Raw genomic sequence first — 27,541 nt, forward strand, 5'->3', positions numbered from 1 at the left:
TAGGACAGGGCAGCACCCATTTATTTTTACAGCACACAGGACAGGGCCCCTTTATTTACTCAGCACACAGGGCAGCGCCGCTTTACAGCATCAGCACACAGGACAGCAACCATGTATTATTATTTCTAAGTCACACACAGGACAATGCCCCTTTATTTTAGCAATCAGCAGGGTCTTATATAGGATCCAAAACCCAACATCGGGAAGATGACATTTTGCCTCGATCTGGGATCCAAATCTGGCGGGAGAAGCTGAGCTGGACTCGGATCCCGTCTCGGATCGCAAAGGTTGGAGGGAGGGCTCGGAGTCCGAGCCCGCTCTCCTCGCTGCCCAAATCCCCATGCTAGCATGCAAGGTAATATGTACATTAATACATCCCCTCGCATGCGGCCGCCCGGCCGAAAGATCATTTGGTGGTTGCTGATCATTGAATGATTTCTCGCAGTTCGCTAATAAAAGTCTGTTTAAACTGACTTTTTATTATGCCCGCTGATCACCGAAAGCGGGCTGGCGCTGACATCATGTGACATAACCTGCCTGCCCCAAGCAAACTTTGCCACGCCTGCTACCTCCCCTCCTGGAGTCAACAGAACGGCAAGTGTGAAACGCGCTAAAGACGTTTGCTCATGGGGTTTGCACATGCGCAGACCCTAAACATCGGGGAAGAGGCCGAATCTGGTCGGAATCAGCCCCTTAATTTCTTATTGCCATGAGTAATGGACACAATAATTTACATTGCGCTAACTTACTGTATTTGCCTATTTTATTTTAATAATGAGGATGTAAATGGAATTCTTAGAAACCACATTGATATTGTGCAGAATCAAGTCACTAGAATAGGCAATGGTTGTGCATTGAGGGTGAGAAATTCAGGAAAGACAAGGTCATTGGCCTATTGAAAACATAACAATGGTACTATTTTTAGGTGACCGAAAGTATAAAAAAAAATTATTATTATTTTTTTTTTTTTTAGTTCTTGTTTTTTTTCTGTTGTTGAGAAAACGGAACAAAGGTAACTGGAGTCCTGGGAATTGATCCCATTCAGCAGAAACCTGAATGCCATTACTCTAAATACTTCCCAGATGTGGAATTTCAGCATTACGTGCAGCATGTTTGCTTTTCTTAGAATATGCTGAGAAATCAAAATAAGTACAAGATAACTTATCTTCTTACATTTCTGCTTAATAAATGTATTCCCTACAGCCACACAACAACTGCATTTTCAATCGCATTTCAAATAAACAGCGAATAATGCAACACAGTGTTGTATAAAGCTGCATGGTCATTCCGATTCTACCCAGTTACCACAACAAGACCTACTAATTGGTTCAAGGTATCATTCGGAGAGGTTAGGGCACTGTTGTTGCACATTGGAATACTTATGTAGTGTAGCAATAAGGATAGGTACCAGCGGTGTTATACCTTTACAAATGCTCAATGTAGAGCTACTGTATATCATGGAAGGGGCAGTAAGTGGGCAGCCGCTGTCCAGGACATTCTGAAGAGGTACCCAGTAGCCCAACTCTGTGTTTTTTAAAATAATATCTTTTCTACCCAACTCTGCCACATAATATTTTTCATGTTCAGTTCATTATTTTTTTAATTTTTAAATGATTACTGACAAAAAAAACAGTTGACCACACAACGAGAAATAGTGCAGGTCTAGCTGTTCGTTGAATTGTCCCATAAAACATTACTTCTTAGTTGCCGCTGGTAAGCGGGCCATTAGTATTTTAAATATTTTTTTAAAAAAAATTGTGTGGCAAAAGAGCTAATCCAATATACCTCTTAGACTGCTTCCCTGCGCTCAGATGACAGTGGTGGGGCTAGTTTATCCTAACCTGACTACAGTATATGGGGAAAGAAAGGGGCCCCCAAACAAATATTTTGCCAGACACCCATGGATGCCTTAACCCAGACCTGGCCAAAAGGTAGATCAGGATCTACAAGTAGATCTCGGGGCATACGCTGGTACATCATGACCAAATAAACAAAAATACACTTGAACTGACATCTGAGGTCTCAGAACGCCAACTCCCAGTAGTGCAGGGTGCTCCTCAAGTCATGTTACCAGGGTGCTATGAAGAGTCCTCTGCAGCTGCTATATATCAGCCTGGCCCCACACTCAGAGGGCGAGATTCTCTATTACAGAAATGCGGTAAAAACCCCGTTATCGGGTTTTTACCGCATTTCTGTATTCTCTAATGTCCCTCCGCAGTGTCACCGCTGCGGAGGGAATCGCCAGCAAAAGCTGGCGGTTCCCTGCAGAAGCCTATGGGCTTCTTACCGCAGCGGTGTGTGAGGGATCCGTCACGGATCCCTCCCAGCATGCCCTGCGGCCGGCGCGTCAGTCTGCGCATGCGCAGACGGACTCCCGGGTCATAGACCCGGAAGTCCAGCAACGGCGCCGCATCGCAAGTAACAGCTCTTACCGCAAGAGCTGTCCCTTGCGTTAATGACCGCATATTTTAGAGAATATGCGGTCATTAGAAATGCGGTGGCCGGCGAAGAGGGCTGCGGATTTTAGAGAATCCCGCCCAATGACTGTAATGCCAGGCTTACCGTTCTGTACCAGCACATAGGCTCCTCACAGCGCCAAGTACATCCTGAGTGGCTCCTGGCCTTAGTGTGTGTGGTTTAATTGTCTGATATGGGTGGTACAGAGGCTGCTGAGTGATGCAGCCGCCTCCTGCTGCATTAATATGCCACCCTGAGTACGCGGTTCCATGCTTGTGTCCTGGTTATTAGCTACTGACTGACTAATAGGTCCTATAACAAATCCTGTGCGTTCCCATGGGTTTCAACTGACTTATATTTGCGAAGGCAGGGGAAACCATTCCTACTGCTGCGGGCACATACGAGGGCATGTGTCTTCCTAACACATCGGTGGAGTGTGGGGAAGGCGACGGGGGTGGTGGCTCCACAGGATATCGGTAAGCTGTGAGCTTCGAAGGCTTACCAAGTCAATCAGAGTGACCCCAATAGTATATTACAAGTTTAAGGTAAGGGGATGGGGGTGTCACAGGTTACAAGCAACTCTTCATGTGTGTAAGAGCGGTCAGCAAAACTAAACCTGTTGTGGGAAGCGTAAGAAGCATAGTGCCTGTGAGCCTGATTCAGAGGTGGATGCTATTGCTATGTATGTGATTCTTATGTATGTCACTATCTCATACAGTTAGGTTAACTCGTGTGCAGTAAGGGACGGGCCTTAGTAGTAGTACGTTTGCGTGGTCTCACGCAGTTCCCTCTTCGGTTTGAGCCATTTAGGGGACGGAACATGGATTATGAGAAGGGAGGCCTGTGTTCACAGAAACTGGGGTGTGTCAGTACCATTTTCTGGGAGGGAGGAGTCCAGGTTCTGCATGTTACCACATAGACCCGCAAACTGAATTGCGCGGCTTGCGCCTCTGTCTGATTATACAGAGGAACATGCAGGAGACCTCTCAGTAGAAAAAACATCTCCTGCAGGTACAGTAGCTGTGATCCCAGCAATCAGGGATCCACCATAGGCGGCTGAAGCGGGGTCAAACCTTATAGTCGGTTGGGAATGCATAGCTGCTTGCAAAAGGCATCTTCATTTCTATCTATCTCTGAATTAAGCCCTCGGCCTGCAATACTCTAAGTCAGTGGTTCCCAAACTGTGCGCCTAGGCTCCCTGGGGTGCCTCGGAGCACTTGCAGGGGTTCCCCAGGTTGTTGCTCCACAACCAATTCAATTTATTTATGGTCAATGTAATAGGTAAAATCAGTGCTTGTGGCTTTCAATGATAAAATATGTGGATAAACAGAAGTGAATCATTTTCTTCACCATATAACTGGACCTAAGGATGACATTTAAGCACAACTTTAATTATTTTTTTTGTTTTTGGTAACAAAATTTTGGCCATGGGGTGCCCTGAAAAATATTCTGATACTCTAGGGTGCCGTTATTAAAAAAAGTTTGGGAACCACTGCTCTATGTTCTGCCAGACTAATTGGTGAAAGTCTTCCTCGCAGAACAAATATATTAGACGGAACAATTCTGCTGATCTTGCGTAAACTGATACTGTCCCATTAATACAGTTGCCTGTAGCTGTGTACAGCAGCAGATGGCTTCACATTGACCAGGTGGATAGAACATATGCACTAATGTTCTGTGGTAAAGAGACGCTGAACTCTGGAAACACAAAACTTTAATTACATTCTAAATAATTGAATTATGCCTAAATGCCGTTTACACTCCATAAAGAAATGAACAATGCTTATTTTGGTAGCTTATGCTTTCTTTATGCAACAGCAGGTATCAGAGAGGCCTTGTGGGGTAAGGTGAGCACACAGCTAGTCACATGATGTTCCGTGAATGCAGCATGTGGAAATGACAAAAAGATTGAATTAAAGCTCTCAAGAAGCTCTTGAAAGGGGCAAAGCACTCACCCCAGGAAACATCATGTACAAAGAAAAGAAAAGCCTTCCAATTAACGTGAATAGAAGAAAGTAGGAAAAGAGTTACTTTTTCAAGCTGTTCCTGTGCAGTTGTTGTTTTTTTAGCAAAGTAACTTTTTTTTTTTTTTTCACTTGCTGAGTTGAGTGATTTTACAATTAAGTCCAGGCGGAGCCTGACGTGTCTCATGTCCGCCTCTCCAATATTCCATATTGCCGCATACCTCAATTCAAGCTCTGGACCGTCCCGGATCACTGCATCAGCTTTCTAAAAGTTTACGGCTAAGGTGCGGTAAGAGACGTCTACTTACATCGAGACGCCTGGTGTACAATTCCATCCTCACCCAGCTTGTCAGCTCCCAGCGTCAGCTCCTAATCCATCGGAGCCACGCTGGTTGACAGCAGACAAGCGGCCACCCGGACCACAACGTCTGCTCCCGGTACCGGCTCCAATACCATCAGGAGCAACACCGGTAGAAGCGGACATCTGTGTGCAACGGAGTACACCACCGCCGCATCTTTTCAACTGTGACCCGGCCCGCAACGTCTGCTCCCGGTACCGGCTCTGTTACCATCTGGAGCAACACCGGTAGAAGCGGACACTTGTGTTCGTCGGGGATCATCACTGCCGCATCTCTACTACCTTCTCATCAGCCGGTAATATACCTTTTTATTCTTATCCGGAGCCCTATCCATAAAATAGTCTGTTTGACTAAAACTTTTATTATACAAAGGAACTGTTATTCTTTATACCATCGGTCCAGAACTATTTTATATGGAACTGAGGCATAATTAATTTCTTCGGCTTAAACTAAAGGAGACATAGTCGGATGCTCATCAGGAATATATAAAGTTTTATAGTGCTATTTTTGCATGCATTTTATTAATATTATTATTGTGTCTTTTATTATTGTTTGATTTCAAATGTATCCAATTGTATTAAATGAATATATCTAAGTAAAAACATATACTAAAAGGATCAACACAGTGCGCTCTCTTGTTTTTCTTGTTTTTGAGTAACAAATGAAATGCTACAATACGATTCCTTGGCCTGAAACATCCTTAACATGGCATTTATGACTAGATTTATGGGACTAGATGTATGACACTTTATACGTTTGGGTTGAATTTAAAAGAAATCACTAGCAAATCGAATGAATGTTTAGAAAAAATATTCATGGCCTTTAGCATTAGCACAGTGTCAGACATAATATAAAATGGTTTCAATCAAATAACCACTTAAGTACCCAACATTTGCATCATTTCTGATGTCCACTCAGGTCTCATGTCATAAGTTCTATCATGCACATATACTGTAAGCCTATAGGAGAAGAGATTAAACCATATGCTTATTTCATAGGCTACAGAAATACAGCCCTGAAGACCAAATGTGACTTCTGAGTTCATTTTTGCAGGAACAGGTCCAGATGGCAGCTACTGATGAGAGTGCAATAATTAGCCTTCGTCATGGAAGGATGTGCGCTAATAGGTTTGTCTTTAGCTGATTTGAGTATGCTTGAGTAGGTGTGCAATTCAGTAGAGCCCTTATACCCTGCAAAGGGTCTAAAGGGACTTTGCAGGGTATAAAGGGACTGATAGCTGACATTAGAGAAATGTAAAAACCCCATATACATTTAAACAGGGCTCCTCTTGTGAATATAATCCATTTATTTCCTGATAAAATTCAACCAATATGAATATGAGGATGAAAAAAAGGTGTGTAATCTTCCACGCTCCACATGCCACGCTCCACATGGGGGCCCACTTGCTGCAAAAGCCCCACTCCACATTCTCCTATTGTCACTCAACCAATAAACAGAAGAATCAGTATCCCTTGCATGTGGACTTCTCATGCAGATGGAGGGGAATTCAAGCCTTCTTGGCTCACATAATAAAGGGTAAGCGGCATTTGTTTCTGATATGACTCAGTGTCCATTCCCCAGTCCAGGATTACAGGAGCCCTACATTCAGCATCAGAGCAGTTTAGAGAAAGTTATAGAGTAACAATACATTATACAGCAGGTTCCAACAGAACAATATAAAGTTGGCCATACACTATTGTGATGTTTAACTACAGTATATGGCCAACCGAACCCCTGGGAGACGCCCAGGACCTTCCCAGGCGGCAGGATCGCATGCAATGCCTTTCACATGTGATTTATCGCATGTGACCCCTGTTCCCCAGCGACAGGAGGGGGGTCCGAGAGTTGAAGGTCAGACCAGACCTCCAACTCAGGCCCAATGCGCACGGGGCCTCGCATCGGACCCAATGGGACCTCAAAGGCACCCAATTTGGGTCGATTTCTCAGCCCAATCCATCGAGGACGGGTGAAATTAGCCAAAATCGCTGTAGTGTATGGGGGCCTTAAGTGTACAGTATGTAGGGGAAAAGAACTGAGGGGCACATTTAATAAGCCTGGTGAAGTAATAAGGCGGCTGGGGATAACACATCAGCAATCAGCTCCCAACTGCCAAGTCACAGGCTGCCTTTAAAAAACGACAATTACTGTAGGAGCTGATTGGCTGCTGGGTTATCACCGCACACTTTATCACTTCAGGCTTAATAAATCTGCCCCTAACTCAGCACCAGCAGCGGATGTGCCGCAAGGCTTCATCCGAAGAGCAGCGGTCACATCACCAAGCTTAATACATATCCTGTGAAACGCAGCGCGGAATTGCAACTAAATGTATAGATCACGTTGTTATTTTTTTTTACATCCATTATACAACCAGATGTAAACAACATCTTTACCAGTAGTAGTACTGAATGATAAGCCTGCATTTTTGAAGCCTGTGTCCTCATCCCTTTGTAAAATATTCCAGATGTACTTATAGTGCCAAACCTGGCAGCTTGTCAACTTTTTGCCTGCAGTACGAGCTGCCCTGTGTCTGCAGTGAGGACTGCATTGCCTGAATGCTGAAGGGTAAGGCTCAGACTGTCTATGAGGACTGCAGCAGCTGAATTTGAACATCTCGCTCTGCTGCTGCGACCAAGAGGTGCCCAGCAGCAGGTTCCCTTTGACATAGACTGATGCAGCAATTTATAATGGAGAAGCCATTGCGGAACCCTCTAAGGAGATCTTTCAGTGATCACATTAGAGACTCCACTGCTAAGGCTCTGGATGTTATCTGGAAAAATGCAAGAGAGAAACGTCTGGCAGGTGAGAAGGATTTAATAATAAGTGTATTAAAAGTGTTTCTAATGCCCACATTGCACTGGTGTATTGTCTTTAGTGTGCGGTGGTCAGTATAGAGGCAGAGATTCGTACAGTTCAATCTACAGTACATGGTTCATATACTGTATATATAAGTGCTCTTATCTTTGGCATATTGTGAAATGATGTAGAGGGCTTACTGAATCCAGCTGAGGAGGATACTGCAGTGATTTACAGCTCGCAATAACCCTGTTCTGTTTTATTGCCAGGAGTGTGTCAGTTGGCATGTGTGAGCTATGTAGTGAGAAACTGATGGCATTTCCTCTGGCAGTTACTCTGTGCTTTCTGTTCCAGGGCAGTGTTGACTTTGCCAGAGCCAGCCTTTTACTAGTGTATTTCAATATATGACCTCAGCATCTGCAGAATAAGGGAAACGCCAAAGGACCAAGGACTCAGACTCAGAATGATCTCTAGAACTCCGGAGCACTTGATAACCGCATTATAGAATGTACCCACCTTCCTTTTTTTAGTTTTTATAGAATATTTTTGGAAAATATGACGTTCCTGCTGGGAATTCCCTCTTCAGTGTTAAAATGTATGTAAATCCCGTAGGCATGCGTTGCGTGCCAAGTGTATCCAGACACACACCCTATTTTGTATGACTTCTCAATGGTTGTCAGATAAATTCAGTGCCACCAGCATTCTGATAAGCTGGCAGTGCCAGAAAGTGAGTCACTGAAGGACTCCTAAGCCATAGCAATGCCGCGGCGCCTTGCCATCACTTCACAACCTAATTATGATGCCCCCCAGAGGAGCTGAGAATGGAGCAGTACAGTGAGTTGAGCATGTTAAGTGTATAACATAGAATGATATGGGGGTTACCCATATCCTGTATTTATTTATTTATTTATTAACAGTTTCTTATATAGCGCACACAAATTACGCAGCGCTTTACAGAGCATAGTTATAATCATAAACACATAACAAATTACAGTACAAGACAGTTTAGGACAAGTACATGGTTAATATGGATAGTTGCATCAGGGGACAGGACACTGAAGCAATCATCAGGGTGGCAGTGGTTTATATATTCTAAGAAAGGCACATGAGGAGAGAGGTCACATTATCAGAAGTAATGGCACACCTGTGTGGAGTAATGGGGGTGTCCAAATTCAAATCTGGACAGAGGGTAGGAAATCTGACATTTCTTTGTTTCCAGTACTATGTAAATACCGGACCCGGACAAGATCCCAAGAGCCGGAGCGGACATCAAAATCTGCATTCTGGAGCTTGTAGTGTACGGTCCGGGGGTTGTCACATCCGGGGGGTGTCTTGTCATGGCTGTGATAGCTATCACCAGGGACATGGGGAAGGGGAGATTACAGCCTCCACGTGTGGCCCGGACCGTTCCGGAGTTTGCTACATGCCGGACCATACAGGGAGGCTTTATTCTCCCTGTCTCCTCTCCCTGGTGACAGCTGTCGCAGGAAGCCCCCCATACAGGACACCCCTGGGACCGGATGATACCAGCAGTCTGGAGTCCGGGTTCGGTTTTTATCCATACCCTTTGTTTCCTAAGAAGGAAGTTGCAGAGCAAGTGCAGTTGAAATATTAGCAGCCATGGACTGGCTGGTATGATTGATGGGTGATATGATGATATAAGGTGTAGATTAGGTATATCAGGGCAGACTATGGGGATGGGATGATCAAAGGAGAAATGATGACATAAATATAATGTTGCCATGCCTCTTGGGTGGTGCTGGCCTTTCACCAGCTCCCCTTGCCTCCTTATTCAACCCCTCCCAGTGCATAGAGCACCCATGGGTCCATTGGTTCCATGTAGTTGAAACGGTTCTGGTTAGTTAACAGCCTGGCAGCTTCCTTTTTGTACCAGCTGTAAGAAGTGCAATGCAAGCCGTGCAAGGTAGAGAGTGTTGCAGTAGTCTAATCGAGATGATACAAATGTATGTGTGACTCAAGGCAGAGGGAATTAAGTGATTGATTCTGGATTTGTTTCTCAATTGAAAGAATGAAGATTTGATTGTGGATGGTATCTGATGTTTAGGTTAAGCTTCCATCGAGGACAACCTCAAGATTATGCACATGATCAGTGGTTTGTAATACTGAATCCCCATGTGCAAGTCCAGTTGGTTGGCTATGCTGCAGTCTTGTCCTTGGAAGTTGATGTTCTATCTTAAGGACCTCTATTTTATCAGAATTTAGTCACAGCCAATGGGCACTCATCCACTTCTGGAGCTCAGCTAGACAGCCAGTTAGGGTTGTTATTGGGTTCTCAGTACAGGACAGGTACAGTTGTGTATTATCTACATAACAGTGGTAGACCAGGTCATGATGCTTAGTAATTATTCCACATTGTGATAGCATGTATACTGCAAAAACCCTGTGGAACACCACATGAAAGTTGTATGGTGATGTTGAGTATACTTGAGACAAAACTCTCTGTGACCTGCCTGTGAGAAAGGCTTTGTGCCAATTAAGGACTGTGCCATCCAGAAATTTTCAGGTGCTGAGGGTCAGATTCTCTAAGCTTCAAAAGTGATAAAATTGAGAGTGATAAACAACCAACCAATCAGTTCCTGCCTGACATTTTTCAAACACAGTCTGTGACATGGCAGGTAGGAGCTGATTGGCTGGCTGTTTATCACTCTCCTTTTTATCACTTTTGAAGCTTAGAGAATCTGGCCTTCAGTGAGAATTCCATGGTCTACAGTATCAAATGCCTCCTTTTGTTAAGCTAATTAACACTTTTGCTAAACCATGGAGCTCGACAGTGTGCTCTGCAAGGTCATAAATGCACAGGAGTGATAACATCTAATGCTGACATTCACATCGCTACTAACGGACTGGGGAGAAATGATCTTCACAGGCACCACATATCGCAGAGAGATCCAGATTTGCTACAATAGCCTGGGAGTCATACCCCTCCTTCAACTAGCCTGGGGAGTCATACCCTTCCTTGGACAAGCCTGGGGAGTCATACCCTTCCTTGGACAAGCCTGGGGAGTCATACCCTTCCTTGGACAAGCCTGGGGAGTCATACCCTTCCTTGGACAAGCCTGGGGAGTCATACCCTTCCTTGGATAAGCCTGGGGAGTCATACCCTTCCTTGGACAAGCCTGGGGAGTCATACCCTTCCTTGGACAAGCCTGAGGAGTCATACCCCTCCTTGGACAATAGCTGTCATGGGCAAAGGTCTAATTTCAGTGATTGTAACTAAAAAACTAATTTAGTGGTTATCTGATCACGTCACTGGCATAATCTTTCAGTCAGGGACTTCTAATTCAATCCGGCCAGATATAAATTCTTTACCATTGTTCCAATTTTCCTACCCTTTATGTCTGCAGTTGCATGAGGATAACACTGATGGTAGATATGGGGCATTAAGGCACCTATAGAATTATTTTCTATTAGACATACAAATTAGACCTGTATAGAGGTAAAATCTTGTAGCAATACATAATGACAAGTAAGTGCTCAGATGGATACTCTTCTCCTGCCATAGGGCTGCTGCAAGCGTCAACTGCAAGAGGGAGCCTCAGTCCCTGCACATATGGTCACACGGCTGTACATCAAGCACAGCTGTATCTAGACAATATGGGGTTTATTTATTAAGATTGGAGTTCTATTGAAGATAGGCTGTTGCTATGGCCAACCAATTATATGCTATCTACAGTTCCCACATTCCAAAAATATACTGGCAGGTTATTTGGCTCCTAAAAAAAAATTAACCCTAGGTTGTCTGTGTGTGCATGTACATGTGGTAGGGAATATAGATGGTAAGCTCCACTGGGGCAGGGACTGATGTGGATATTCAAAATATTATCTGTAAAGAGCTGCGTAATATGTGTGCTCTATATAAGAAACTGTTAATTAATAAATAATAAATAAATAATATCTAGAATGTGCTAAATAAATAATTAAGTAGATTCTGATTGGTAGCCCATAGCAACATCCCAACTTCATTAGAAATCCCATCTTAGTAAATAAACCCCTATGGGTCCCAGTGGGGTGTGCCCGTCCCTGGAAATGGCCCTGATATCATGCAAACAAAACATGCATCATCAAACAGTGGTTTTAGCTAATTAATAAAAACTCATTATATTGAAACTTTACAGATTAAAATAAACTGATTATCTGAAAGTAATTTTATAACTTTATAAGTTTATAATTATTAAACTTAATAATTTTAAGTTTATTGCGTTAATGTTTGTCATCAGGTACAGTATGTATTTGCACTTAATACTAGTGCATTATATCCAAGTTCTCAACATCACACAATCACCATATACCTTCATCCAATAATTCCAATGTCATTTATAGCACTGGAGCCAGATAACCTCCGTTAGGCTAAACCTTGTTGGAGAGGGCACCTGTTATACAATCTCCTAAATCATTGGTGTTCATGCTATCATCTTCTATTATCGGGGTTAATGCCCATGTGGCATTTCATAAAGCAGAATTTATAATGAAAAAAACTTGCATTTAAAGATTTACAATAAGAGGTCAATTAAAGTGACATATTTGTAAAACAGCTTAGCATGGATTGCTTTGCTCATTTGTCAGTCTGAGGGAAATATGTGTAGGAGTATAGGGATGAAGTGAAGACTTTGCTGTTATAACCATTTGCCCACGCTCCGCGGAATGTTTGGCTGTCAGCGTCCTACTAATAGAAAGGAAAGGCCAGTCATAGTGGATTTTGCGTCATTACAATACACTTAATAGAGATGAAAAGAATGTCCTTTGTTTTCTTAATGCATTCTTTCTTATGTGGTACACTTTCCATGAATAATGCACTTCTAGAGTTACCTTTAAACTGTATGGGCCAGGAATTTCTCCATGAATGATGTACCGGATTGTACACTATGGGCAGTATTCAATGAGAAAAATTCTCCGTGTTTTATGGAGAATTTTTGCCTTTTTCGCCTTGGACGGAGCATTTTGCTCTCCAAAAGTGAACCACCCTATTCAATGTGAAATATTCGCCGTCTTTCTAAGTGATTTTCGCCGTCTCTCTCCGTGTAGAAATTCTCCATCTTTTGATGGAGATCTGGAATGTGAACTTTTAAACTAAATGTTTTTTTTTTTTTTTCATTTTGGTGTAAAAAAAATCAGGGTTTTTTTTCTGTGAAGGGGCATGTTATTTTTATTCATGTGCTTATAGCACATGAATATATATTTAATTTAAAAAAAAATATTTTTTTTTAATTTTTTTTTTTTTTTACACAGTGCAGCCAGCAGGGGGCCGGAGCGCTCGAGCCGCTCATTAGATATTCATATATTCACTGCACCCGATCGTTAATATGCACGATCGGGTGCAGTGAATACTGGGTCCCCCGCTGGCTATAGGGGGGGGGCAGCCTGTGCTGCCTGGGTCCCGGGGAGCCCTCCTCCCCTCCACATTCCTCTGGAGCAGCCAGGGAGACTTTAATCTCTCTGGCTGCTTCCGTCCCCCGGCTCCCTGAAAGCTCCCTGCCGCGGACGCTCGTCCGCTGCAGGGGTTAAGACTCGCCGCGAGTGGCGGCGAGTCCTAAATACATTGAATAGTGGGAGCAGGAGGCTCCGGAACAGGGAGAGTGCATGGCGAGAGAAAAAATCTCTCGCCATGCACAGAGAATTTTTTTCATTGAATACTGCCCTAAGCATTATTTACATGATACATAGCCAAGACAGTGAGTCATTCCAACCTGTATGATGGGGTGGTACACCTATTATTATTGTATGGTGTGACACTCAAGGACTAGTAAATACTAAATACATTAAGTAAAATATAATGACATTTAAAAACAAGGCTGTTTGTTATTATTGTTACTACAGTGAGGTGGATAAATTATACATTCAGCACTGTGTTTATAGTGAGACGAAGGGACGAATGAGTAATGGGCGGTTGATTGTTCAGGGATTCTGGCTGGGTACATGTTTGACGGGGGGCTGACAGTCAGGTCCATTATAATGTATAGGCACACTGGGCAGATCCCCATTGAGCATTGGAGATGTCTGTTTAGAGGATGACTGGAGCTATCCAACAGAGCCTGCAACCAGATAGTAAATGACTGTCAACGTTTTGATTGGTGGAGCTATTCACCAATCAGAGTGTTAATATCCATTCACTTTAAGGAAGTGTGTGGAGAGATGGTGTGGTGGTTGTTAGAAAGACAGCCCTGCTGACAGGCCCTGATTTGCGGTTTATATAGCTATGTGTGTATGTATGTGTGTTTGTGTGTGTGTGTGTGTGTGTGTAGAGCTGCAAGCATTTGGCAAATTCCCTCTAGTTATATTAGATTTATGGACAGCATTAATTAATTGTCTTTTTTCCATGGTCTGTCTTCAATCAGAACCTGGATTATATTCTCCTGTAGCAGGAATAAACAACGTTAAAAAGTCAATGATATTTCATGTATGTAACATTCCGTGCAATATTTGGTATCTTGAACAACATACATTACATATAGCTGACTAATGGCGCGGTATTATTATTATAATTATATAGTGTCACAAGGGATCCGCAGTGCCCAGTTACAGAGTTCATAACAAGAAAACTGCGACTTACAGTTCAAGACAGTATAGGAAAAGTACAGAGTATATAAACATAGCTGCATCAGCAGACGATACTGAAATTAGTATTAGGGTGGCGTAAAACCCAAGTGATTAGATGCCATCAAAGGAAGTATGGAGATGGTTTAGATCACAGAAGGAAGGGCACGTGAGGAAAGATGACCCCTTGCTGGTGAAAGCTTACATTCTAATGGGGAGGGGCAGAGACACAGGGGTGATACAAGTGGTAGGAGTGAGCATGTAACAGAGGGCTAGGATTACGGTTGGCTGAGCTTGCTATAGATGAAGGTCTTGAGAGACAGTTTTAAGAAAAATCCAGAGATAGGGAAAATCTTGGCAGCAGGAGTAGTAGGAAGTAACCAGTTGGCCGGAAAGGCGGCATGTGTTAGCGCAGCATTACCCATCACAGTGGTGCCCTCCTTTGAGGACCCTGCTTGATGTCCACACACAGAACAGAAGAGGGAGCCCTCTGCTGAACATTCACAGTAAATCGGCTGTAAGGTGTTAAGTATCTGTCAGAGCCACGATTGCTCCAGTTGTAAAGTGCTGCTGAATATGCTGGCACTGAATAATTACAGTCTACTGAACAAATGAAAGGAACTCTGAAGAAAAAGCAAGCAGACACTTGAGAGGCAAAAATGACATTGTCCGCAGGGAAGATGTAAGGTTTTGTGCCACCCCAGGCAAACCAGCAACCTTCTGCCCCCACCACTACTGTACCAACACCAACCCAACACTGCCACCAATAACCACTTTCTAGCCCCTCAAGTGAAAATGTGGAGGTGGTATTTAAAGTACAACAAAGCTTCACCCCCCATCACCCATCCCAGATCCGATGCTTTAAGCAGCTGCCCAAAGCTGCCTAATGATAGAGCCGCCCCTGATTGTCCATTCTTTACCCAAATTCTGCTATTATGTCTGACTATTTCCTGCTGCACCCCTGCATCTGGGAAGAGCAATGTGTTGTGATCGAGACACAGCACACAAAGTAAAAAAAAATAACGAAAAAACTTTGCAGAGATTACCTGCAAATCCATTCGCAACTGCTCACCATTGAATGATTTTTCCAGTGTGTGCAATCTGTGACCCGCCCAGGTCTTACTCGGCCAGTGCAATAGAACTAGCCAGATCGGGGCCAGAGCTGATATCACACGCGCCCCATGAAAGTGCATGAACATGTCGGCATTTCCCTGACACTCCCAGTAAACGGCCAGTTACCACCCTCAAATGCTGGCTTCTTGTCAATCAACTTGCATACATTCAGCGATGAATAAAGATGCTGGATTTGATCACACTAATAGCTAACACATATGCAGTCCTTCGATAATCGTCCAGCATGCACATTCGCAGCCGTGCAATCAGGTCTGAATAACCCCCATCAGTTGTTTATCTATTGTGCCTGCTGAGAACCCATCTGCTACTCATTTTCTCAAGGATCTAAACATAATATAGGAGAATAAGGATGAGCGGTCAACTAAGGATAATGGAAACAAAATCCAAATCATATCTATAATATAAATGGGCGATTTCATATTGTGGCTTCTTTGGTCATATAAACTTGATATTGGATTTATTCAATCATAATATAACCCAATGCCAATGCATTGGAAGACAGCAATGCTGGCCATTGGCCAACAATGTTGTCCATGGTGTTCGTGATTTAGAACTTTCTAAAACCCTCATTGGTGTACCATCTAAAGACATGCAAAATGTACTGGTTAAATATTCTTGCCATTGTTATGATTAAAAACTAGAAACACATTACAAAGTTTACCTGCAAATCAATGTAATTTGTTGCAACCAATACAATCATAAGACTGAGCGAGGGCTGCATAGGCACAAGATTATTTAATCTTTAAATTTTGTGATTTATAGTAAAAAGACTGTTGCGAGGCAGATTTATCAGTAAGGCTGGTATAAGGAATGCTTTAGCTGGGGCGTTTTAGTCACCGCCATTATTTAACAACCTTTGGCCTTCCTTGCCATGCCTGTACAAATAGGCTTATACCAACTAATTAATATTTATGACCTTTTAACTTATGCAGTTTTGTCTGTGTGTTTATTTTTAGTAGTAAGCTAGCTTAAAATTAAAGTATAGACCAGCGGTTCTCAAACTGCGGGTCCCGACCCCAAAGTGCGTCCCGACCTTCTCAGTATAGGGTCGCGACTCCATGTTGCTGACCATCAGGCTGATGACTTCTCTAATCTCAGTCAGTGATTCAAGGAGTCTGAAAAATCTGTTGAATTGTCTGTTATGTTAGACTCCTCCCATCATTTTGTGCCTCCACAATGCTGCCATGTATGTGCTGTCTGCTGCCTACACATGTGATCACCTTCTGCAGTAACTTGCTGGGGTCCCGTAATTATTTTTATTGTCTGATGGGGTCCCAGAGCAAAATAGTTTGACCCCTGGTATAGACCAATGGCAATAATTTACTAGACGCCTTATAAATGTATCATTTAAATGAGTGACTTGTCATCTGTTACTGGCATCATTGCTTCTATTGCAGACTGTTGCAGGGATAAGGAATACAAATATATAAAATATATAATGATGTATGAGAATGTATTTAAATCGGTAACATCTGGGTTGTTGTGTGAAAGATGAAGATCAGATTTGTTAAATCTATTTTTAAAACAACACATTATTCTAAACGACATCACTGCCTGCACATATACAGTAAATATATATCTTTAGAGAACAAATTGTTTTGAAGTTCCCATGTAAGTTGTAACAGCTGTAAGTGATTATAGCGATATACTGCATCTGCGGCACTATGTCTTCATGCCTTGGCTGTGATTTAGCATAAACAGATTTTTATAAAACTTTGTGTTTAACTGCCTGGGGAATATTCTGCACTCGTGTAAGGTTATCTTCCACAGGCTTTTATTCTCCCTGCGATGTACAGTTAAAAAGTGGACTCTCTAGATAGCACTCCCCCATGCTTTTGGATCCAGTTATTTTGAAAGAATTTTTGTGTTACGGTGATTAAAACTGTATTAACATCTGCAATGTTTCATTACATCAGGTTGGTGTTGATGGATTCCAGATGCTTTGGCTTATTAAAGGCACTCTACCCTGAAAGATTGCTGAGGGTAGAGTGTAATGCATATGCTAGACACAATGATATGCTATCTCCCTGTAAAGGCATCATCCCTGTCTTTCGAACTTGGGTTCAACGTGAGTCTACCGACACGTCAAACCTTAAAGAACCCAAACACCTCACCAATAGGCAGCTAATACACATGATACTAATACACAACCATACTCCTCATCTGTACAGATTTAGGCCCTTATTCTGGTTGACTCGCTCGGCCGCAAATTCACACGGGGACTGAACTCAGCGAAAAGTCTGTTCTCCAGGTGCATGCCAGCCTGGGCCGTTAGGATATATGAACGCCCAGCATTTCATGGGCGTTGCCAGGAAACCACTGGGTGTACACATGCTAATGTGTCAATGACTCACGCGCCTGCCCAATTCCCTGCAATTCTACACGCATATGTAACGGTGGCCTGGACCACTCTTACATATGCATGCACCTTCATCATCATTCGATAGTCAACGACCTTCGAAAGATGGGGGAGGTTTCCACTGGCATGTGAATGGATGTTCATGTAAAACATCCATTCGCATGCCTTGTGAATGCATCTTGCATGGGAAAGGGTGGCACCGGCTAACCATTCGCATGGCGAGGTTAGAGTGACTCACAAGGATGCGAATTCGAATCCGAGGGAGTCTACCAGAATAACGGCCTTAATCCCTAACCATACACTTGTACATTTTTAGTTTTTCCTGAATAAGAGTAAAGCTGGGTACATATTTGGAAAGATTTTGCCAATTCCGACAGGTCTTAATGAAAAAAATGTTCATATTGTTTATTGTGAATGCTCTGTGCCTCTGACCATGCACACTGATCCTGTACATCATCAGCATCATCCTCCACTGTATGTACATGCAGAGTGACGTAGGACATTGCAAAAATGCAACACTTATATATCTGTGTCTGACTATATATATGAATCATAGCAGAACTTATGGAAAAAAGTTGTTTACTCTGGGGGTTATTTACTTAAGGTGCCCACATGCCCATACGGTGCGAGGGTGCTGTGCGATGCAATGTGCGCACCGCGGGCATCCCATCGCACAGCACATAAAGGGGGTTATTCACATCCATTCGGTCCTCTGTGTATTCACACGGAGGACCGATGGTGCGCGTCTACGCATGCACAGGCGCGTTTCTGCACATGTGCAGATGTTGGATGCGTGCACCTACGGCGAACTTTCGGTTCACCAGGTGCACACACCCATGGCGGCGTGCGGGGGGGGGCGGAGAAGGACGGGGGCGCCGGGCTGCCCCATTACCCAAGGTATATGAATGGATGTTTATGCAAAACATCCATTTGCAGCCTGTGCGGACCAACCCTCACTGCGAGGGGGGGGCGGGTGTGCGTTCATTCCCCGGGAGCGTTTGGTGGACTTGCATGCAATGCGATTTAGTTCAAAACGCACTGGGAATATTGTACCGTGCTTGGGCACCTTAAGAGTTCTTTGGAGATGGAATGTTGCCCATTGGAACCAATCAGAATCTACTTCTTATTTATTTAGTGTATTCTAGAAGATAGTAGATATAATCCTATCCTCAATAGAACTCATCTTAGTAAATAAACCCCTCAGTTGCACACATATATACAAGCTATATAGCAAATTAATCAGCACAGTCTATGGTTGCTTCTAAGATGCATTTTCAGCAAAAAGACACAGGGTCTGTTTGGCATTACTGCTGTAGAGATATACAGTATGAGGACACATCTGTATTAGTTTGGTCTTAATTTTTGGGTTCTTTCTATGTAACAGCCCTAATGTATGTGGGGCTGGTATAATGCACGTTTAACATCTCCCTTTATCCCTTATTTTGATCGCTGGCCATTCGGAAAGGTTATTGACAAAGAGACAGCATTCGGGGGTGATAACCGTCAATTTTCTGGGAGAGTTATAGAAACCAAGCGTTTGAAGGGAGGGTGTATGAGGTGAGCTCCGGCCTCCATCAGCCTGTTTCTGTCGCAGCGACCGAGTAAGTCCTGGGCAGCACACAGCGGATAAATCATTTGATGTGAGAGGCTTGTGAATGGAGTTGCAGCTAATCGCAAGCCTGTGATATTTTCACACACGGTGCAAGACTTTTAGCAGGTTTGTACGGGTGGGATTGTTGTAATGTTTTTCCTGGCCAGCTACTACCAACTATGACAGTACTAAATGGTTGTAGCTGGGTTCCAGACACTACATAGACTGTGTCTAGTTTGCCAGGCAATAGATTGAATCATATGGCTGACATGTAATCGGTCAACATGGTCAAAAGGTGACTGACAGCGGGTCCGATGCAATGTGCAGTCCCCTGTGCATCGCACCTGAATAGATGTGCAGCTGCACAACCCAAATATTACTACTGTAGGAAAATATAAAGAGGTTTCATCTCAATCTATATGGTAGAAGCATGTACTGTAGTTCTCTGGTAACAAAGAGAACCGAGTGCCCCATTTACAGGTTCCTGATCCATGCTTGGTAAATCACTGCTATGAAATAGGTTGCTGCTACTCACACACCGCACTCGCAGCCATATCTTGGTTCAAGCAAAGCCTAGACTCTCTGACAACTTAGCATTAGAGACTTTAAATCAAGCAATGGCTGCACTTTATGTATACTATATATATACATACTTGCGTGGGTTTCCTCCGAGTACTCCAGTTTCCTCCCACATTCCAAAAATATACTGCTAAGTTATTTGGCGTCTAACAAAAAATGAACCCTAGAATGTCTGTGTGTGCGTGTACATGTGGTAGGGAATATAGATTGTAAACTCCACTGGGGCAGGGACTGATGTGAATGTTCTAAATATTCTCTGTAAAGCGCTGCGGAATCTGTGTGCGCTATATAAGAAACTGTTAATAAATATATATATCTTGAATGAAACTAATGAAAAACAGGCATCGCCAATTACGGCCTAGGCCAAGGTCTCTGCTTTTGGCAGCAGCAGTCACTGTCTTGTCAGATATTGCTTTTGGCCTCAGATGTCTTATCACGATCTGGCTGACAAATGTTCACTCTCTGCGAGGACTCTTTATCAATTCTGATGGAAAGTTATTCTAACCATATAAAAAAAAATGAACATGCTGTTCCTCATATGATTTATAGAGATTAGGGAAAGGCTGTGTGAGTACGTTGGAGTATAAATAAGTCCATTAAAGGAAGATAAGCTACAGTTTAATTTCAGAACAATGTAATCTTCATTTACTTGGATGAGCAGGAGGTCTTCAGGAGAGATGCTACAACTACCAGTGTGTTCCCTTCTGTGCCTTATTTCTCTTTCAGCGATTTGTGGCGTGTTAATTATGCTAATGATCTGCTTTAACGGCATACATCTGGTCCTGACATGTTGTCGGACCCTTTGGGCATATTATTTTTTGTGTCAATTAAGTCTGGACAAAACCTGGTGGCATGCTTAGCCCCACATGACAAATCTTAGTTATGGGCTTCAATTTCATGCTACCTAGAGTCACATTCCTCTGTCATCACAAGACCATTGTACTTTTAAGGATGCTTTTAGGCTCTATTTTTTCTTTTATTTTCATTTATTTATCTATTTGTTTAGAACCAGCAATGAAATAAGTAACCTATATTGTGCACTAATTTTTAGTGGCAGATAGCTTTACATCAAGTAATCATGACTGTGATATACATTTGGTAAATATTACTGGCAAAAAAAGTTTTTAAACTTACAGTATTGATTTCAAATGAATTCATTATTTAAATCTTGTATGTTGTTTTAGACTTGGCACAACAAGTATATTGTACAAAACAACTATACAAAAGAGAGAGCACTGTGTTGATCTTATTTAGAATTTATTCATATTAAACCCAATATAAGAGAATTTCATTAAAAACATACAGAATCAGCATTCACAAAAACAATTCATTAAGCAATATTTAAAAATAATTGAACAATTGCTATTATCCAACGGTGTCCATTTAGATTCTGGTAATTAATGATGTGCCTTCCAATAACCCATGTATATTGATATTATGGGAAATAATAGGCGCTCCGAGCTCCCAATTCACTTAAAATATCCGGAATTTTCCTCAATTTATCAATAGCTGTTAAACGTAATCTGTCTTTAAGAAGATCTTAATTTCAATCACAATTATGACCACTCAAGTTGTAATGTTCCAGGTATATTGTTAGTATTTATATTACCGGCTCATGCAGAATTTGGGGTATGGTGATAATCACTACTGATCCGTCCGCTACTACCGGTGTTGCTCCGATGTTGAGGGAGCTGGTACCAGGAGCAGACACAGTAATTCCGGAGGTGGTGGCCGGTCTGCTAACACCCAGCGTGGCTCCGATGGAAAGGGAGCTGGCGCTGGGAGCAGACTGAGCCACACGCTGCTAATACCTCAGGGACGCCTAGGTAGATGGACGTCAATCACCGCAGCAGTCCCAGCCGCTGCCGCAGCCACCGCACACCTTTGACTTGTGTAGTCAATCAAGCAGGTATTCCTGAGCGATATGGGCCATCACAAATAGGCATTAAGGTTGAATGAAGCAGCAGTGGATATCTTGGACAAGAATTTAAAAGATCTTTTTTCAGTCCAAAGCAATCCTGACGGTTGAGGAAACCGCCACCTTGTCTCTCCTCTTTCTGGCAGCTGAGTGACTGCGCTAGTAGACTCTCTACCATTTTCCCAGAGATTTCCCTACTGCACATGTGGAAAATGCCAGCCGCAACATTTTGTCAATAACTTTGCAGGCTGCTGTAGCAGATACTGGATGTGCTAGAGGTGAGTACTGGAAAAATTAATTCAGCGTATGTGGTGTGGAACCTCTTGAAGCCATGAGAACCATGGGCCTTATTCTGCTTGGAGCGTCCGGGCCGTACGCGTACGTCCCGGGGTTTTTTACGATCTGCGCATGTGCAGATACGCTAATGCGCCGGCGCGAACACTCCACAACGCTTACGGCCGGTGTCTCAACGTGCGAAAAAACCTGTACGCGAGCGTACGGGTAATGGGGCGGCATAGGGGCGTGTTGATGGGAGCGGCCGAAATAATGAGGGAAAATGGGCGTAAATATGGGCGTACACGGGGGTGTGCACCCAAAATGAGCGGTGCTACTACCGCACGATCGACTAAGGCACCGTTCGTTTCGGACACCAAACAGGCGGCCGCCAACCGCCAGCTAAAACCACCCCTACAGATACCGCATGCCAGCGTGCGCCTGAGTTGGCTAATTAACGCTGATTACTACTCAAACACATACACCTGAATGTAATAAGCAATGCTGCAGTCTATTAACTCCAAACCATGATTTCACTGCCTGCAAGCCACACATGCAGCACGCAAACACATTGGAAGCTTATGTTTCTATACTTCTCCACATTTAAAGGTTTGTTTAATTTAAGGTAAGAATCTTTTTATACGCTAAGGTAGGTATTTGCTAAACAGACACATTCACTACCTGCTTTCATAGACTTTACGCAGTAGCACACTCAATCTACACAAGTCGACATGTGTCAACGTGTTCACTCTAATACTAACATAGGTTTTGTATTTAGGATACAATAACATAAACCACATCTAACACCTACAAAGGATGTTTCAGCAATGTTTGAAGCCCATGACCACTATTTTCCACACAATCTTTGTATAGTACCCAAAATTATGACCTGTACCACTATCTCATCTGCTATCATTTGGATTTCACTACACTCTGGATGTAAGATGCCACCAATCACATTATTGCACTCTCATCTCTCTAACAAAGGATTCCTACATCTGCTTATGACACTGTCAAATCATATATATTTTAAAAGTTATGTATGTTTGTTCACAAGCTAATTTATCATGTTTGGCCCATTCACACATCTTTTTTTAGGGAGGACACATATGCATTCCTACAGAAATTTACCTTTTCACCCTTGTTTGTCTGCCTCACCCACTCCATGAGGAAAGCATTGTTCTGGACCTGCTTTTACCTACTACTGTAGGAGCTACCTCACCTGCACACAAACTGCTTTCTCACCTATTAAGTTGCTCTGCACATGTGCTGACACAAACTAATTAGCAGGGAAAAGTTGGATAGGAACATGGGAATGGCCATGGAGAGGGTTACACATGGGAAACTTCCACCACACTTCAACAAATGTTCAAAAATACCCTGGTCAGTAAGTACACATAAATCTAGTATTTGTTTCACACAAGAAATTACACATACCACAATTTTGTTTGAATTTGTAAAATAAATGTATTTGCTGTTCAGCATCACAGCTTGACACTTTAATGTGAGAAATCAAATAAACAAATAAAATAGACACACAAATAATAAAACAGCCAGAACAAGAGGTTGCATATCTCCAAACATGTGTTACCATGCAAATGCAATGGTGAAAGAAATGGGGACACCAGAATACGTACTGCAACAACCAGGGTGAATACTAAGCAAGATACACACCACCAAAAAAAAATATCCTGCATTTGTAGAGGTCAAAATACGAACTTTCATGCCCATGGCACGCAAATGGATCGATGGGCAACTCAGGAAGCGGATGTCCAGTGCAATTTAAACCTTTGGCCTCCAACCACAGAGGAAGTGAACCAGGTCTCATTTGGGCCCTTTTTTGCCCCTTTTAGATGGGGCCTTGGGGACAGGGGCCTTTGGGTCAGCTGGCTTGCGGCGTCTTCCCCTAGTTGACACAGGAGGGTCAGCCGAGGTGGAAGGTTGGGGAGCAGCTTGGGGTGGGGCAGCAGATGGGGGATTGTCCCTTAGGGACCTGGCGGTGGACAGCTGCTCCGCAAGAAAATCATTCTGGCGGCTGAGGTGTTGGCCAATGCTTAGCATGCCAGCCGCCAGAGTTTCATTAATGCGGTTCAACGCCTCAACCTGCAGCTGGTTTGTGGCCTTCCACTCCGCCAGAAAATCCGCCACCTGCTGCTGACGGATCGCAGCATCCACCCCTTGCTGCTCGATCCTGTCCAGCGTCACCAACAGGCTCTCACTCAATGTCTCCTGTGGCTGGGGCTGGGGGCGACGTCTGGCTGGAGGCTGGACCACCTGCTCCACCTGTGGCTCTGCAGAGGAAGATGCTGCCGGTACATCCTGACTTTCTGCTTCTGCTAGGATAAGAATTGAAAACAATGTCACCATCACATACGCAATAAAAAATATCTTTCTAAATACAATGCATTACTGTGACTTACCATCAAAAGCAGCAGCAAAGACCTCCGCCGGGAGCTCACTGTCCATATTGGAGATCCCCCTGATCTCCCCCACATCGATGACGTCACAGGAGTCCAGCTCCAGGGGGGTATACTCCAAATGGTCAGGCATAGGACCGCTCCCGGTGGACATGCTGTGGTTGTACCGGTCAGTCATCTTCCTCTTCAGGGCACTTTTGAAGTCAGTCCACCTACAAGTTTAAAAATACAAATATCACCATGAGATATGTGCACCACTGTGCTACGTGTAGGGTTACCACCTAGTCCCTTTAATTCCGGACACATGTTACTTACACAGGTTCTGTGGCAGTTTAAAATTAGGTGAAGTGGAGTCTTGAAGTCAGCCAGCCACAGAACCTGTGTAATTAATATGTGTCCAGAATTAAAGGGACTAGGTGGTACCCCTAGCTACGTGACATTTCCTAGTGTGGGTGATCTTTTGTGCCATGTGTGGCCAAATATTTCTTTGAAGGACAAAACCATGTGCACTGCAGGTGAGGCAGGTGTAAAACCCCACCCAAATCTGATTATCTCTGCACAAGTAACACCTGCCTCACCTGCAGTGCACATGGTTTTGTCCATCTAAGAAATATTTGGCCAGAAAGAGCGAACTAGAATAAGGGCCTCAGTTCCTGCTGGAGACTGCTGAAAAATTGACCTGACAAACACACTAACCTTTTCTTCACCGCGTCCCAAGTTCTGACCACTGGTGACACCTGGTTCACTTCCTCTGTGATCTTGTCCCAAAGGTTTCTCCTTGCACTGGCACCCGGCTTCCTGGTTGCCAATTCAATCCATTCGCGTGCCCTGGGCACTAGAATTCGCATTTCGGCCTCTACAAATGCAGGGTTTCTCCTTCTGGTGGTGGTATCCTGCTCAGTCATCACCCTAGATGTTGCAGCACGTTTTCTGGTGGCCCCAGTTCTCTCACCATGCACCTGCTGGGTCACACCTGTTTGGAGAGATGCAACCTCTTGTTCTGGCTGGTTGCTTGGCCCTTGTGGAGCTGGTGGAGGTTCACCAGGGCCTGTTACTGAGGGGCCCGCTTGATCTTGCAGGCGACTCCTCTCTTGGGCCCTCCTTCTCCGCTCCTGTTCCCTCTTCTGTAATGCTTCAAGCAGGGATTCTGCTTGTGCTCTCTGCAGAGCGTCCTCTGCTGCTGAATCGTCAGAGTCAGACATGTTTGCAGCAATTGTGGGCTGCATCTGACTGAATATTTATATGTTAATCTCCCGCCACGAACAAGGGGGCGTATATATTTTCCCGCAAGGTAGATGCAAATTTACGCCGATATTTCCCGCCGATAATTGCCGCTTAAATTACGCAGGTCTCAATGCACCTGATCAATCACCCGTATATGTATATACACAGGTTGTGGAGCATTGTGGGCTACATCGTGAAATGTGTGCACCTGTCATTCCAATGATGAGTGTTGTCAGCTGGTATCTGTTGGAGTTCGTGTATGCTTTGTGAGTCACATTTCAAAACATCACGTTATCATGCTTGCCTTGCATATGTAATGTGTATGAAATTGTCATACAGCAACATGTTGCATTGTGGCCCTTTAGGCAGCGTAGTTATAAGTAGAGGGTTGCGTGTATTATTTTCCGCCTACTGTATATACAGTACTCCTCTCCATGCATATCGGTGTATCGTGCCCCCTTTAGGCAGCGTAGTTATAAGTAGAGGGTTGCGTGTATTATTTTCCGCACACTGTAAATACAGTACTTCTCTCTTCATTGAATGCATGCTGTTGGTTGTGGTGTGTGTATATCGGAACGGTCCGCGTAAGTTTCTATTCGCATCCAGTTTGTTAATGTAAGAAGGATTAATAAAGTTAATACCAAACAAACAATTTTTTACACCAATCAGCAAGCACCAAAAGTGATATATGTACCTGCAATTAATAACTGCGCCATTGCCACCATGACTTCAACCAGGGCTAGGGCGTTTTCTACCCAGGAGCTATTGGCCTTGGTTGAGGTCATGGACCGCCGCCTGGGGCCAAGGGGCCCTTATGTTTCAAATAGGGAAAAGCGGCGGGCATACAATGCTGCCCGGCGGCTAATTTTCGCCAGGACCGGCGTGGATAGGAGCCTGGCTCAACTGGAGCGGCGCTGGTCGGACCTGCGCCGGCGGCAGCCAGTGTTGCTCAGCACACTTCGCCGCCATATTGCCCGATGTAAGTTTTGATTACTAGTATGTCAACGTTTTTTAGCAATGTTTTGTGTACTTTTTATAAATATGTTCCTGAGTATGGGGGTGTATATGGGGTGTATATGGGTGTATATGGGTGTATATGGGTGTATATGGGGGGTATATGGGTGTATATGGGTGTATATGGGTGTATAGGGGGTGTATAGGGGGGGGGTTTAAGTAGTTGATCAGTTTTTGGGTGTAGGATATCAAATAGTTTGCATGATAAATGTCTGAAATTTCACAGCAATGATAATTTTGAAGGTTATGAGCATGACTAATGTGAATTTTCTTTCCCCCTTTTTTATGAAACCCAATCTTCGATTTCTATGCCATCAACATGAACATTTCAGCACGGGCAAGGGCACGCATTGAAGCCCGGGAGCAGGCAGCCCGGGACCAGGCAGCCGAGGAGGAGGAGGAAGAGGAGGAGGAAGAAGAGGAAGAGGAAGAGGAGGAGGAGGAAGAGGAGGAGGAGGAGGAGGAGGAGGAAGAAGAGGAAGAGGAAGAGGAGGAGGAGGAAGAGGAGGAGGAGGAGAAGAAAGAGGAGGAGGAAGAGGAGGAGGAGGAAGAAGAGGAGGAGGAAGAAGAGGAGGAGGAGGAAGAAGAGGAGACCCAGGGTGCAGTTTGGACCCACACAATTTCCCCATCCCCTTCCCCCTCCACAAACCCCACCCCCTCCACAACCCCCACCCCCACCCCCCCCCCTCCCCACCCCATTTCCAACCCCCCTACACCTCTCCACCACCCACCCCCAAACCTCTCCACTCCCCACTCACACCCACTACCTCGGGCCAAACTACAGGACCATCCACCTTGCTCCTGACCCCCACAACCACTGCACAGCCAACCAACGGCAACCAGGATGGCTCAAGTAGCCGTAAGTAAATAATGTGTCTAATGTTGACCTACACATTTCTACACATAA

General features: G+C 43.9%; 1 protein-coding gene and 1 long non-coding RNA gene across 4 annotated transcripts in view; both read left to right on the plus strand.

The window, feature by feature from the left end:
• Positions 1 to 27,541, plus strand: part of LOC146026234 (uncharacterized) — a 484,129-nt gene that overhangs the window by 259,806 nt on the left and 196,782 nt on the right. The gene's annotated exons all lie outside the window — the stretch shown is intronic.
• DLC1 (DLC1 Rho GTPase activating protein) overlaps positions 1 to 27,541 on the plus strand; it is a 377,085-nt gene that overhangs the window by 201,847 nt on the left and 147,697 nt on the right. The window contains exon 1 of one of the 3 annotated variants that reach the window (XM_083170047.1): positions 7,353 to 7,579. The exons of the other annotated variants lie outside the window; for them this stretch is intronic. Coding sequence (XP_083026173.1) covers positions 7,450 to 7,579 — 130 coding nt within the window. The 5' untranslated portion in view covers positions 7,353 to 7,449. Of the gene's footprint in view, positions 1 to 7,352; positions 7,580 to 27,541 lie in introns of those variants that run through there. 3 annotated transcript variants of the gene reach the window in all.

This window comes from Crinia signifera, chromosome 1, assembly GCF_055691185.1.
Source record: "Crinia signifera chromosome 1, ASM5569118v1, whole genome shotgun sequence".
Classification (NCBI taxonomy): domain Eukaryota; kingdom Metazoa; phylum Chordata; class Amphibia; order Anura; family Myobatrachidae; genus Crinia; species Crinia signifera.